Source organism: Equus caballus, chromosome 1 (genome assembly GCF_041296265.1).
Source record: "Equus caballus isolate H_3958 breed thoroughbred chromosome 1, TB-T2T, whole genome shotgun sequence".
Classification (NCBI taxonomy): domain Eukaryota; kingdom Metazoa; phylum Chordata; class Mammalia; order Perissodactyla; family Equidae; genus Equus; species Equus caballus.
Window position 1 is genome coordinate 104,443,044 of NC_091684.1, and position 14,273 is coordinate 104,457,316.

The 14,273-nt window shown below is 42.6% G+C and overlaps 1 protein-coding gene across 2 annotated transcripts in view; it reads left to right on the forward strand.

Moving 5' to 3' along the window:
* The window catches only part of IQGAP1 (IQ motif containing GTPase activating protein 1), a 93,287-nt gene that overhangs the window by 47,565 nt on the left and 31,449 nt on the right, over window positions 1–14,273 (forward strand). For both annotated transcript variants that reach the window (XM_023649538.2, XM_023649552.2), the window contains 6 exons: window positions 729–892; window positions 1,690–1,774; window positions 2,566–2,729; window positions 2,938–3,098; window positions 4,695–4,819; window positions 6,423–6,586. In XM_023649538.2, coding sequence (XP_023505306.1) covers window positions 729–892; window positions 1,690–1,774; window positions 2,566–2,729; window positions 2,938–3,098; window positions 4,695–4,819; window positions 6,423–6,586 — 863 coding nt within the window. The remainder of the gene's footprint in view (window positions 1–728; window positions 893–1,689; window positions 1,775–2,565; window positions 2,730–2,937; window positions 3,099–4,694; window positions 4,820–6,422; window positions 6,587–14,273) is intronic.

The window sequence follows — 14,273 nt, forward strand, 5'->3', positions numbered from 1 at the left end:
TATATCAAAGACCTTGTGTGACCTCAGGTTCTGTGACTAGAAGTGGAGAATATCAAGAGGATGTAGACAGCCCCTTCGGCTCCACGCGGTCCAGCCCGCCCCTGTGTCTGGGCACTGACTGCTCTGGGTGGAGTGTGTTCAGGAGATACTGGGATAACGAGGAGATTCAGAATGATGCTCTGTAAGAAATGGTTGAAGGAACTAAGTCTCTTTAGTCAGAAGTAGACTGTCACAGAGAAGAGGGGACTGGATGTTTCCAAGTGTCAACTCTAGGGTGAGAGGTTTAACAATTTTTTTTTGAAACCAAATTCTCCTAAAATGTAGTAGATTGCTGGGGGAGATGCTTTCTTCTGTTTCGTAGTTTAATGTGGGCAATGACTGGGCATCTCAGAGCGAATTTAGGCACGTGTTGGTCTGGATTGGCACCTCTTATGTTACCACTCATTGGTGCCAAGCCGTCTACAGCTGGGAGCTTTTAAGAAGGCCTGGGGCGTGGTCCAGGAGTCTGTTAATCTGATGAACGCCCTGGCTGGGAACTCCTGGACTTGATGAGTTTAAGATTCTCTTCCGGTCCCAAGATCTTATCCTTCTATGATACACCAGAATAAAGGCTGTCTGAATTATATTTCCCTAATCTGGAACTGAGATTGGTTTTGGGGAAGGAACAGTATTCTAGGCTAAAACATTAACATGGTTTTTCCTTAAGCTTTTGCCTTTTCCCCCCTCAGCGCTTTCTGCATTAGCAAATGTAGACCTGGCTTTGGAGCAGGGGGCCGCACTGCCCTTGTTCAAGGTGCTGCAGTCGCCGGCCCTGGGCCTTCGTGGATTGCAGCCGCAGAACAGTGACTGGTACCTCAAGCAGCTCCAGAGTGACAGACAGCAGAAGAGACAGGTGACAGCATCCTGGGTCGAACCTGCGGGGGTGTCTGTACATCTGTTTGAATCCTGTGCTATTGTTGAACAGTATTTATGGGGCCTTTTTTTCCTAGTAGAACTTTTTCTCCTGCGTATAAATTAGGTTTTTAAAATATCCTCAGGTAAAGTACACATGGTCTTCAGCTCTCTTTTGCTTTTAGAGTTATAAATCCTCTTTTAAAATAAACAATTCCCACCCTCTGAATCTAACCTCTTTCACTTGAAGCATGCCCCTTAATCAGCCAACTAAAAGCCATTGGGGAAAACATGCATTTTTTTACATTCTTACTTCAGAAATTTCCACTTAAAAAAAGCCATACCTCCCTTGTTTCCTCTGGCCACCACTGGGAAAGTACTTAATGTGCAATAAGAATAAACTGTGTGGGATGGTGCTTTGTGGGTTTTTTAGGGCAAATATGAGGGGCTTTCTTTTTTGTCTAAATAAGGACAAGTATACATTTCACAAATTCCCAGCATGTCTGGCCGGAATAAGCAGCATTAATGTGGTAAGGATTCTATCAACATTGATCTCAGGACATGTTGATGCTTCTCACAAAATGCTTCTTTCACTGTACTGGTATCTGGAAAGTCACTCTGCCCCTGATTTGGCAAGGGCCCTTGGCTCCACGGCTGCCACTTTGATGCCCGTGTCCAGAAGCTGTCACTTAGGCCTGTGGCTCTCTGTCCCTCATGACTGCTATTGAGACATGTTCACAGCAAGGTCTGGGCACAGGCAGCAGTGACCTTTACATCAATGTCCTTTGCTTTCCTCAGGGCGGTCAGGCTGGCCCCCTGCAGAAGGAGGAGCTTCAGTCTGGAGTGGATGCCGCGAACAGCGCCGCCCAGCAGTACCAGAGAAGTAAGTCCTCTGAGCTGGGTGTCCGCTGAAATACTGAGTCGGAGAGGAAAGTGGCTTTATGTCACTGGGGGTCCAAGGTTAGATTCTGTCACCCCTCTATCCCCCTCCCCTCAACGAGCCACAGTTGACTACCAGGTGCCTTTGGCTGTAGGGTTCCTCTAGTTTTAGAAGGAGAACTAGAGTCGCCGTAGGCTCACTTTGGCTAGTAAGTCCTTCAAGCTTGGTTAGGAAAACATCTGGAGGAGGCGACATTTAGGGGCTTGCTTGGTAATATCTGGAAGGTGAAAGAGGAGAGAGAAGGCTGTTCCTACTGTGGGGCAATAGAGTAAAAGGAAGTGCGAGCAGAGGTGCAGAAGGTGAAAGACGTATTTAAGGAACATTGGCTAGAATGGAGTTTTTGTGGCTGCTTGGGGCTGGGTTGTATAAGATAGGGGGTGGAGAGCTTTGAATGGCAGCTCAAGAAGGCGGCACTTGATTTGCTGGGTTACCGGGGAAGGAGGAGATGTTCTCGGTGGAGAGTAGTGGTGGCATGCAGGATGAGCTGGAAAGAAAGTATGGGTGCGGAGAGGAGGAGACTGCTTTTTTTAAATAACTTGATTGAGCTATGGTTCACGTACCCATGCAGTTGACCCTCTTACAAAGGAGGCTGCTTTTGAAAGATGCAAGTTCCACTTCAGACATCACGGCTGATAGTTTATCCACAGAATGTGACTTTCTTCTGTGACAGTTGGCGTCTCCTCCCCCTCATGGCTCTCTACACCAACTGCATTTCTGCCCTGTTTTCTACCCAGGATTGGCAGCGGTGGCAGCAATTAATGCTGCAATCCAGAAGGGTGTTGCTGAGAAGACTGTTCTGGAACTCATGAATCCCGAAGCCCAGCTGCCTCAGGTGTATCCGTTTGCTGCCGATCTTTATCAGAAGGAGCTGGCGACCCTGCAGCAGCAGAGTCCTGAGGTGAGTTAACTGAGCCTGTGCTGTCGGTGAGCAAAATGGAGTGGAAGGGAACTTTATACCCACTTCTTTGGCTTTTTTTCTTAGTGTGGTTAGGAAAAACTGTTTTTTACCGGAAACCTAGACTCTTTACAGTTTTGTTAAACGTCCGACTTTCTTGGTATCCGAGGATGTCCTTCCTCACCCTCTCCCCCTCTCCCTGTCCGTACAGCACAGCCTCACCCATCCCGAGCTCTCTGTTGCGGTGGAGATGTTGTCCTCCGTGGCCCTGATCAACCGGGCGCTGGAATCAGGAGACATGAACACAGTGTGGAAACAGCTGAGCAGTTCAGTGACAGGCCTGACCAACATCGAAGAAGAAAACTGCCAGAGGTGCGTGCCCAGCGGGGCGGATCGAGTCCATTCGAAAGCTGTTTCCTCTGTCTTGTGTGTGTCAACACTCATATTTTCTTTGCAGGCCTCGTGACTTTAGTGTAACCATCTTTTTTTTTTTTTCCTATTTTGATTCATTTTATTCTTTATTATGCTGAAAGATTTATAGTAAATTACAGATATCATGAGATTCCACTCCTAAATCGATAAATCTGCTTATCTAAAACAATGAGGATCTTTGTTGTATAGCCAAAATAACACTGTCTTATACCCTGACAAAAATCAATACTGCTCTTTACTATCCTCTAAGCCTGGTCTGTTTTTATACTTCCTCAATTGTTCCAAAACTGTCCTTTTCATCGGGTTTGTTCAAACCAGAATCCAAGCCAGGACCATATGTTACATCAGGCTGTTGTGTCCCTTAGGTTTCTGTTATTCTAGCATTGTCCCTTTCCTCATGACACTGACATGTTAAAGAGACGGGGCCAGTTGTCCTAGAAAATCTCCCATCTTCTGGTTCTAGTTGCTTCTTAACATTTGGCTTAGTCTTGTAAATTGGAAATGAGGTCTAAAAACTTGTGAAGATTCAATTAAATATTTTTGGTGATGTGTATTTCCTATTTTCTCATATCAAGAGGTATCTAAAATCTCCTTGTCCCACCATTAGAGATACTAAGATTGATCCTTGGGTTCCGGAGACAGCTGATCCCTCCGTTGCGTGTTTATGTTTTTCCTTATCACCAGAGCGTAATCTCTTTTCCCTCCCCAAAGCCCCAGCACATAGTTGTATGTTCTCGTCATCAGTCATTCTAGTTCTTCTGTGTGAGCTACTGCTACTGTTTCTTTTTTGCTGTTTGTTTTGTGTTTTTTTCTGAAGAAGATTACCCCTGAACTAACGTCTGTTGCCAACCTTCCTCTTTTTTTCTTGTGGAACATTCGCCCCAAGCTACTATCTGTACCAGTCCTCCTCCACTTTATTATGTGCATCGTTGCCACAACATGGCTGACAAGTAGTGTAGGACTGCGCCTGGGATCCAAACCCGCAAACCCAGCCCCCGAAGCAGAGCGCGCTAAGCTTAACCACTGTGCCACAGGGCTGGCCCTGAACACAATCTCTTCTTACGCCTTTTGCACTATCAAAATGTCCAGTTCCCCATTAACCATTCTCCTAATATTTCTAACCCCAATTAATAAGCCTAGCCTAAATGAATACTTTCCGGAAGAGTTACTGAATGATGACTTGTTGTCATGTCATTCTGTCTGTGTTTATTAGTGGTATATGCCTTGTTTTCTTGTCTTTAGCGGGTTTGCTTGAGCTGCTGCCCCTGATTCTAGAGTTAGTCTTACCTGGAATTTACAACATGTAATAGGCTGTTAAGAATAAGTGATATCTTTGCATTTTTACACTTTGTTTAAGGTGACTCCTCAGTCCTGAAGCTGGCCTCTCGAATGTATCAAACTGTCAGAGTGCCTTAGCATCTTTGATCCTTGGATGCTCTGCCCCAGGTCTTCTCATTCCTGTCATCCATAGCAATCCTGCAGGTCCCTTTTCTCACGTTACACTTCATTTTCTTTTTTGTTGGGGGAATGGAGCAGGTATCTTGACGAGTTGATGAAACTGAAAGCTCAGGCACATGCAGAGAATAATAAGTTTATTACGTGGAATGACATCCAGGCTTGTGTGGACCACGTGAATCTGGTGGTGCAGGAGGAACATGAGAGTGAGTAATCTACTTCTCATCCCCTCAAATAATGTCACAATTAACGATAGTGTGATTCCATGAACTGGTGCTAAACACTACTCCTGGAAGGATTTTTGGAAATTGAAAAAAATATATATAACTCAAAAAGCTAATGTTGGATATTGTTTTTAAAACACCAGGCAACTGCTATAATTAGATCTGTATGTAATAAGAACTAAATTTTTCAGGAGGTGAATTGAACATGATCTGTTATTTTTAAATGGTGTTATAACAACTAGTTCTGATGTTAACTACCTAAAGTTAGATCATGTTACGTGAGTTGAGGGCACAGTCCTCCACAAGACTCCTCTTACTTCAGGCACCAGCCGTAAGCTCCAGACGTCCCAGGTTACCACACTTCTGGAAAACTGACTATAAATTCTGGGGTTCCTTCTACCTCCTCAGGTTCAATAATTTGCTAGAATGACTCACAGAACTCAGGAAAGTGCTATGCTTGTGATTATAGTTTTATTATAAAGGATACAAATCAGGACCAGTCAAAAGAGGAGACCCATAGGACAATGTCTAGTAGGGTCCCAAATGCTAAGTTATGTGTCCTCAGGATGTTTTGCCCTCCTGGCACATTGATGCATATCACAACCAGGGAAGCTCACCTGAGCTCTGCATATGCAGAGTTTGTATTGGGGCTTCATTTTATATGAATGATTGACTGGATTACTGCCTGTGTAGTTGGACTCAATTTCCTGTCTGCCCCCTCTCCCTGGATAGGGAGGCTGGGCTGATATCACATGGCTCAAAGCCCCTGTCTTCTAATCCTGTGGTTGGTCCTTCCACCATAGCCAGCCCCCATCCTGAAACTACCCAGGGGCCTACCAGGAGTCACCTGGTTAGTGTAAACTCAGGTGTGGTCCTAGGGGCCCACCATGAATAACAGGGGTACTCCTGTCACTTGGGAAATTCCGAGGGTTCAGAGGCTCCTTTCCAGGAACCAGGGACTAAGGCCAGCTAAATTTATTATTATACAACAGAGTCTGTACAGAAGTGGCCTCATTGCCTAAGACCCTGAGGTGTGAGCGTTTCTAGTTTTAGTCTGTATCTCCTGAGAGAGTTAATTGATGGAGTGGGAAGAGCCTTGCCCTGGAACGGGGAGCCCTGGGCTTCGGTCCTCATCTGCCGCTTGTTGGCTGTATGGTCTTGAAGAGATCCCTAAGCCTCGTCTTTTCTCTTATGAAGACGTTGACTTAGGTGACTTTTGAAGATCCCTTGAACTCTGACTTTTTGTGAATCAAGCATGGTTTTGATTATACATTAGAATGTACCTGAAAGCTATACTTCATCAAAAAGCCAGCTTCATCAAAATCCTTGTCACTTTTAGGTTAGAGCAATGAAAAATAAAACAAAAGGACTTGAGGGTTCAGTGGGAATATAGATACAAGGGAGTTTAGATGAAACAAACAATAAATTAAAAGAAAATTTTATGCTGCTTGATATTATGGGTGACAGATTGTAGTTTGAATCATGGTGACCCTTGGGTGGATTTATGACTGCTTAGCATGCCTAAAGATTGATTTGTTTATGTAATATCTTAATTAAGAAAACAACCTTTGTCCCTCTTATTTAGGGATTTTAGCCATTGGTTTAATCAACGAAGCCCTGGATGAAGGTGATGCCCAAAAGACGCTGCAGGCGCTGCAGATTCCTGCGGCGAAGCTCGAGGGCGTCCTGGCAGAAGTGGCCCAGCATTACCAAGACACGCTCATCAGAGCAAAGAGAGAGAAGGCCCAGGTGAGCGGTGCGCAGTTGTTCCTTTCTGTTCCGAGAACTTCATCCCTCCTAGAAGCAAGACAGAGGGAGGGACCTGTCTCGGTTCACCCATTGACTGTCTCCTGGGCACCCGTAGATTCAGAGCGCAGGAGGGACACAGTTCCAGAAGCTCGTGCTGTTTTACACATTAGGCTTTTTTGTTATTCTTCGTTGTTTTTGTTGTAGAAATATGTCTTATGTCTCTTTAAATAAATTCTGTATTGAAATATAAGATCCAGAAAAGTGCATACATTATGTCAGTATACGGTTGTATACGTTTTCCAAAGTGAGCATACCTGTGTAACTGGTGCTCAGATTATAAAAAGCGTTGATGGAACCCCCCTTATTTCCCCTTCCATCCTTACCCACCCGCCCAATCCGGTGGTAACCACTCTCCTGATTTCTGACCCCACAGTTGGTTTTGCCTGGTTTTGAACTGTGTTTAAGTGAGCTCATACATTAGGTACTCTTCTGCCTGACGTAATGTTAGTGACATTCATCCATGTGGTTGCGTGTACAATAGTTTGTTCATTCTCATTGCTGTGTACTATTCTGTTGTGTGGTTGTATATTCTATTATTGGTGAATTTTTTATTGTTTCTCACTTTATGGCTATTGCAAATAGTGCTTCTATGAACATTGAACATTCTAGTATATGTCTTTTAGTAAATATATGTATACATTGCTACTAGCTATACATTTAGAAGTGGACTTTGTGGGTCATAGAGACCACATACATGTTAAGCTTTAGGGAATAATGCCATAAAGTTTTTTTTTATAACAGCTTTACTGAGATGAAATTCATATACCATATGACTCATCATTTGGAAGTGTACGATTCAATGGTTTTAGTCTATTCACAGAATTGTGCAGCTATCACCACTATTAATCTTAGAACATTTTCATCATCCTCGAAAAAAGCTGGTGCCCATTAGTAGTCACCCCTCATTTTCCCTCCATCTCCCCAGCCCTCGGCAACCATCAGTCTACTTTTTCTGTCTACAGATTTGCCTGCTGTGGACGCTTCATATAAACGGAATCATACAATATGTGGTCTTTTATGACTGACGGACTTCTTTCACTTAACTTGGTTCATCCCAGTTGTAGGGTGTATTAGTACTTCACTTCTTTCTACTGTTGAATAATATTCCATTGTGTGGCTGTGTCACATCTTATTTATCCATTCATGACTTGGTGGGCACACAGGTTGTTTCTACTTTATGGCTCAGGAATAATGCTGCTGTGAACATGAAAGTTTCCTAAAGTAATGGTAACACAGACGCGTCTTTTAAAAAGTTTGTCTTGCCCTCAGCTAGTTTGTTGGGGAAATGGACAAGATTTATCCCCTTTCCTTTTGGTCCTGAGTAGGAATTGCCTTGTATGTCGTAGGCCCTCAGATATTAGTTGTGTGATTAAGCATCATGACACCTGTTTTTCTAATTAAAATTGATCTCCTTTAAAGTTCTTAACTAACAACAATTGGGTAGAGAGGGTCACAGCTTTCTTTTCTGACTTAGAAGATCCCTACAGTGAGGTTGTTGCTGCAAACAGAAGAGCTAAGGGGAATTCTTTCATCAGGGCGTCGGATTCTTTCTGGGAAGCCAGACCAGGGCTTTGTGTTACTGGAGCTTTTGTGCACTGACACCCAGATGGGCTCAGTACATTTGGGTTAGGGATGGAGGAGTTGTGGGTAATATAATGTTGACAGATCTCCCTTGATTCCGTTGTCATGAGAGTAGTTGACATTGCCATGTCCTAATCATGTAAATGTAGCAAGTACCAGGTTTTGTTTAAGAAGTACATCATTGTGCAGGATGTCAGTTGATCTTGTGCTGTGGGCTGAATCACAGCTCCTCTGTTTTGTAGCCAGGAAATTGAGACAAAGGATCAAATGATTCTACTTACTCAGATGAGAAGCAGCTGGCCGTAGGGAAGTGTGAGAGGAGGTCTGTCTTTGATATCAATTTATTGGATCAGAGCTTCCCAAGCTTGGCTGATCATTAGAACACTTGAAAAGTCATTTTCAAAATACAGACTCCTAAACTTTAGCTCTGTTTCTCCTGATTCCAAATCTCTAACCTGGAGCCTGACTGCAGTGACTCTGTGTAGGCCAGTGACGGTGGTGTTTGTTTTTGTTGCCATGTAAGTCCAGAAGGAGTTTTATATCTGACTGACAGAGGAGTGGGCTTTGAGAGGATGAGCTAGGTTGGGTTCCACGTCTAAAAAAGGAAAGGAGATTGAGGATGTAACTTGTACCTGCTCTCGCTCATGCTGTGAGCCTGACCACTCCTGTTGTTTGGGTCATGGGAGTTAAACTTTTAGAGGATGTGACTAGAGTTTGAAGCATTTCCTTTTGCTGTGGACTAACTTTTGAGAGTTCATCAAAGGTGAAGGGAAGGGAGAGTTAGAGAAAAATTTGCTGGACACTGACTGCCAGGCCTGGCTACGTAAACTATACATTAGGTAAAATTGTCTTTTTTTAGGCCTCAGCTCTGCTTCTAAGTTTCTCTGAGCCATCTTGGGAGTGGTTTTAAAAATAATCATCTGAGGGCCGGCCTGGTGGCGCAGCAGTTAAGTTCACACGTTCCACTTCTCGGCGGCCCAGGGTTTGCCAGTTTGGATCCCAGGTGCGGACATGGCACCGCTTGGCAAAAGCCATGCTGTGGTAGGCGTCCCACGTATAAGGTAGAGAAAGATGGGCATGGATGTTAGCTCAGGGCCAGTCTTCCTCAGCAAAAAGAGGAGGATTGGCAGTAGTTAGCTCAGGGCTAATCTTCCTCAAAAAAAAACCAAAAAGAGAGAGAAAAAAAAAATCATCTGAGTTCCAAATTTAGCAAGCGAAAGATCTTAATTTAAATTTGGTCTGTAGTTTTCTTTGCGTCTGGTTTTGGTATTGTGTGAATACTGACCTCTTAGGATGAACTGGGAAGTGTTCCTTCCTCTTCTATGTTTTAGAAGAGTTTGTGAAGTCACGGGTTTTTGGTTTTTGGTTTTGTGTTTTTTGGTAAGATGTGTTTTGATTACTAATTTCATCTTTATATTTGTTATAGGTCTATTTAGATTTTCTTTAAGTATTCTTTCTCTTTCTCCTTGCCTTCTGGGAATTCCGTTATGCATATGTTGATATTATTGATGGTGTCCACAGGTCTCTGAGGCTTTGTCCTTTTTTCTTCATTCTTTTTTTCACCGTTCCTCAGACTGGATAATTTCAGTTGGCCTGTCTTCAAGTTTGCTGATGCTTTTTTCTCTTGCTCAAATCTGCTGTGTCCCTCTGGTGAATTTTTTACTGCAGTTATTGTACTTTTCAACTCCAGAATTTCTTTTTTATTTATTTATTTATTTATTTATTTTTATATTTCTCATTCTTTTTTTTTATTGAGTTATTGATAGGTTACAATCTTGGGAAATTTCAATTGTACATTAATGTTTGTCAGTCATGTTGTAGGTGCACCACTTCACCCTTTGTGCCCACCCCCCACCCCACCTTTCCCCTGGTAGCCACTAAACTGTTCTTAGTCCATAATTTTAAATTCCTCATATGAGTGGAGTCATACACAGATTATCTTTCTCTCGCTGGCTTATTTCACTTAACATAATTCTCTCAAGGTCCATCCATGTTATTGCAAATGGAATGATTTTGTTCTGTTTTGCAGCTGAGTAGTATTCCATTGTATATATGTACCACATCTTCTTTATCCATTCGTCTGTTGCTGGACACTTAGGTTGCTTCCACGTCTTGGCTATTGTAAACAGTGCTGCAATAAAGAATTTCCTTTTCTTTTAAAGATAATTTCTCTGTTGATATTCTCTATTTGGTGAGACATTGTTCTCATACTTTCTTTTAGTTCTTTGGACATGGTTTCCTTTAAGTTCTTTGAACATGTTTAAAATAGCTTATTTAAGTCTTTGTCTACCAAGTTCAATTTGGACAATTTCTCTTATCTGCTTTTTTCCTGTTTGGACCATGCTTTCTTGTTTCTTTGCATGTCTTGTAATTTTTTGTTGAAAACTGGACATTTTAATAATATAATGGGGCAACTCTGGAAGGCAGATTCTAACCCCTCCTCAGGGTTTATCGTTGTCCTTGTTTGTTATTATTGTTGTTTGTTTAGTGACTTTTGATTCTATTAAGTTTGTATTCTTTTTCATGTGTGTCTCTGCTTGGTTACCTAGTGGTCAGCTAATGATTAGATAGAAATTTCTCTAAATGCCTAGAACCAGTAAAGCTCCCAGCCTTTGCTGAGGGCCTACATGCATGTTGGGGCATGCCTTCAACACTCAGCCAGGCAGTTTACAGTTCTGCCTTAGCCTTCACTTTGTGCTCACCCAGAGCCTCTATGTCAGCCAGAGGTGAGAGTTTATAGCCTTATCAGATCGTTTCTGAGCATGTGCACAGCCTGCACATGCAGCATGGCCTTCTAGATTGCCATCCCAGGAATGTCAGAGCTTTTCAAAGCTCTCTGTGGATGTCTCATTCCCCAGCTTTTCCTTTTAAGCTTTTTCTGGTTAGCCTATTGTTTGTCTAAATTTTCATCCACTGCCCCAGACATCTGTGATGTTAAACAGATACCTCTTACTGTTTTTGACAAATTCCCCTGGAGAAAAGGTTGTTTGCACTGGGCAAGCTCTAAGTCAGGTCAGTGGTCTTCCAGGAGACTACCTAACATGTCAACTAATGACAGTTCTCTGGGAATACACAGGGCTTTGAAAGAGGTGTGTGTGTGTTGGGTGGCAGGAGGGAGCACAAATGGGAGTAGGGCACTTTAAAGTGCCGCAAAGCTCACTGTTCCTACTGAGATTCAACTGTTTTTCTTGAATAAACTCTCTCCAATTGCTGCAAGCTTTTGGTTAATTTCCATAGTTTTGAGAAAGTTGATTCTGATGATTTTTGCTGGTGTTTTTGTTGGTTTTATGTAGGAGGGGGTTTTCCGAGGTCCTTCCTCTACCATTTTCGCTGATGTCACTTCTCTCTTCATTTAAATTTAGTGCCTTTGGAATACTTGCTAAAAGTAGATTACTAGTCACTGGGTAGTAATGTCTGAATGCCAAGGCACAGATATCAGAGATGCTCAAGGAGCCCATTTTATAATTACAAATATGAATGACTTTTAAATCTGTCTTGTGCCTACCCTGCAGTGTGTGTACAGAGATATGCATGCTTGTGTGTAGCTCAAAGTCAGCCGGTGTGCGCCAGCACACCTGTACCAGTTGTTAGAATATTGAAATACTTTTGTTTGGTACATTGCTACTGTCCCAACCTTCCCAAATCTGTGCCACTCTCACTTCTAGCTCTTTTCCTGAGCTTTCGCTGTGCAGCATCTAAAGGATTAATATCTAAATCAGCAGGGGCCATAAGGACTCTGGTCCGTTATGATTGGTCAGGGCTTATGTTGGGGGTTGATAAATATGTTGTATAGATTCAGGGATGTGTGTGTTCACATGTGTATATGGTACATATGGCATGGTTTATATATACAGTACATGTAAATATATGTGTTTTTATGTGTATTTATGGCATGGTTTATATATATGTGGCACGGTTTGTGTGTGATGATAGATAAAATATCTCATATACATATGTAATATGTGTGTGTATATATATATGTAACATTTATATGTATCATCACACACACAAACCATGCCACATGTAACAGGAGAGACTTTTTAAAGGAAGTTTTAAGGGGTGAAAAGTGTCCTTTAGAGGCTTGTGTGTTTGTGCTTTCCGTATGCAGTCACCCCTTGGGATCTGCTGGAGATAAGTTCCAGGACCATTGGAGGATCAGCTAACCTCAGATTGTAAACATAGTGCACAGTCCACAGTTGGTTGAATCTGTGGGTGTGGAACCTGTGGAAATATAGGGCTAACACACACACACGCACAGAGTCGTGCACCGCATAACAACATTTCGGCCAACAATGGACTGTGTATATGATAGTGGTCCTATAAGATTAGTACCATATAGGTTAGGTGTGTAGTGGGCTATACTATCTAGGTTTGTGAGAGTATACTCTATGATGTTCGCACAACACAAAGTCGCCTAATGACACATTTCTCAGAACGTATCCCTGTCATTAATATATATAATATACACACATACACCCCCATACACATATCATGGCCATTCTTTCACCCCTTCTCCCTTTCCTTTCCCTGTATTTTGTGGCTCCTTCACCTCTTTTACCTCCAAGCACTGCCCACTCCTTTTTTGGTTCCTATTTCTGGTCCCTATCTCTTCACCTCTTCTGAAATGCAGTCAGTGTGCTTCTAAGTGTCAGTGAGAGTTGTTAGTGGGCAGTATTTCACTATATTTTATATAATATTTTCATATTCAGTCTGTTTTGTCTCAATATTCTCCACAATATCTAGCCCAGGGTTTTAACTCTGCTCATGATTTGAGTTAATCTTGGGTGATCCCTTCAGAGCAAACGTTAACAGGAGGATTTTGGTTTGTCGTCTTATTCAGTCTAATTGGAGCAGAGAGGACCTGTTCTTCCCTTGCAGTGGGATGAGGTGATACATGTCATCTGTCTCCTCCTTCAGTCTGGTGAGGGGTATTTCTGTATCATTTTTCCATGACACACCTAGGACACTGATCCATTCTCTTTTTCTTGCCTTTCATACTATAGCTCCGTCACTTGTTTCTTAGGGGACTGTGTGTGAACGTTTTAATTTTAATCTATTTACTGTAGTCTGCATGGGACAGAGAAGAGAGAACTCTGAATGGTCAGAATTCTTGATAAGCTATGCCTTTCTCTGAAAGCAAGGAAGCTTGTGCTAAACCTCCCAGTTTTGCTTACAGTAGATTCTTCTCAGAGATTCTGATGTGTGATTAGCTTAAAAGTGAACCCAAAATGGTCAGGTTCTGTGGAAATATTTCTGTTTTTCTGATGCAAGGATTTTTGTGCTCCTTTTCTTGGAGACTGTACCTTCAGCCCTCCAGCTTATGACTTCTCAGTTTAAGTTGTTGCACATCTGTGGCTGACTCATTGTATTGTCTCACGTTAGAACTATTGCTTAGCATTTCCAGTGTTTATTCGTGTGACTCTGGGGGATTCTGTTTGGCCATTTTCTATTTTCAGTAACTGAAAGTGACTAGTGGCAGGAACATGCTAAGTTCTGCAGCCATTGGGTGATTTACTCTTGCATTCTATTTATGTCTTTACTCTTTTCCTTTCGCAAGACTGTGAGCTCCTTAAAATTGGGACAGTGCCTCTTAATGATTGTAAGCCCAGCACTTACCATAATTTGCTTAAATGATCTTTCTTTCTAAAACTCTGTGTTTGAGAGAAATCATTGCTTTCAATTTTAGATGCCTTCCTTTGGCCTTAGCCTGTCATCAGGGTGCTTTATAAATTGCAGGCATTTGTGGCTGCTTGGCTCTGCTGAGTGAAATATTGTGTCCCTCTCCACTATGATGTGGGAGGAAAGCCAAGCTCCTCTGAGGTTTTGCGACTCAACTGTTGGGCCTGCTGACGGCAGGGAAACTTTCCACTTGGCCCCGAAGCCCAGACCCTGTCTTGTCTGGCACGACAGCTAGAGTGACTGATCCCAGTTGCCTCATTGGTGCCCTGGCAAATTATATTTACATCAGGCAGTGTCTAAATGAACTTTTGAGCTGCTGTTTATCCCAATCACTATTAGCATAAGCCTCAGGAGCAATTAATTTTGT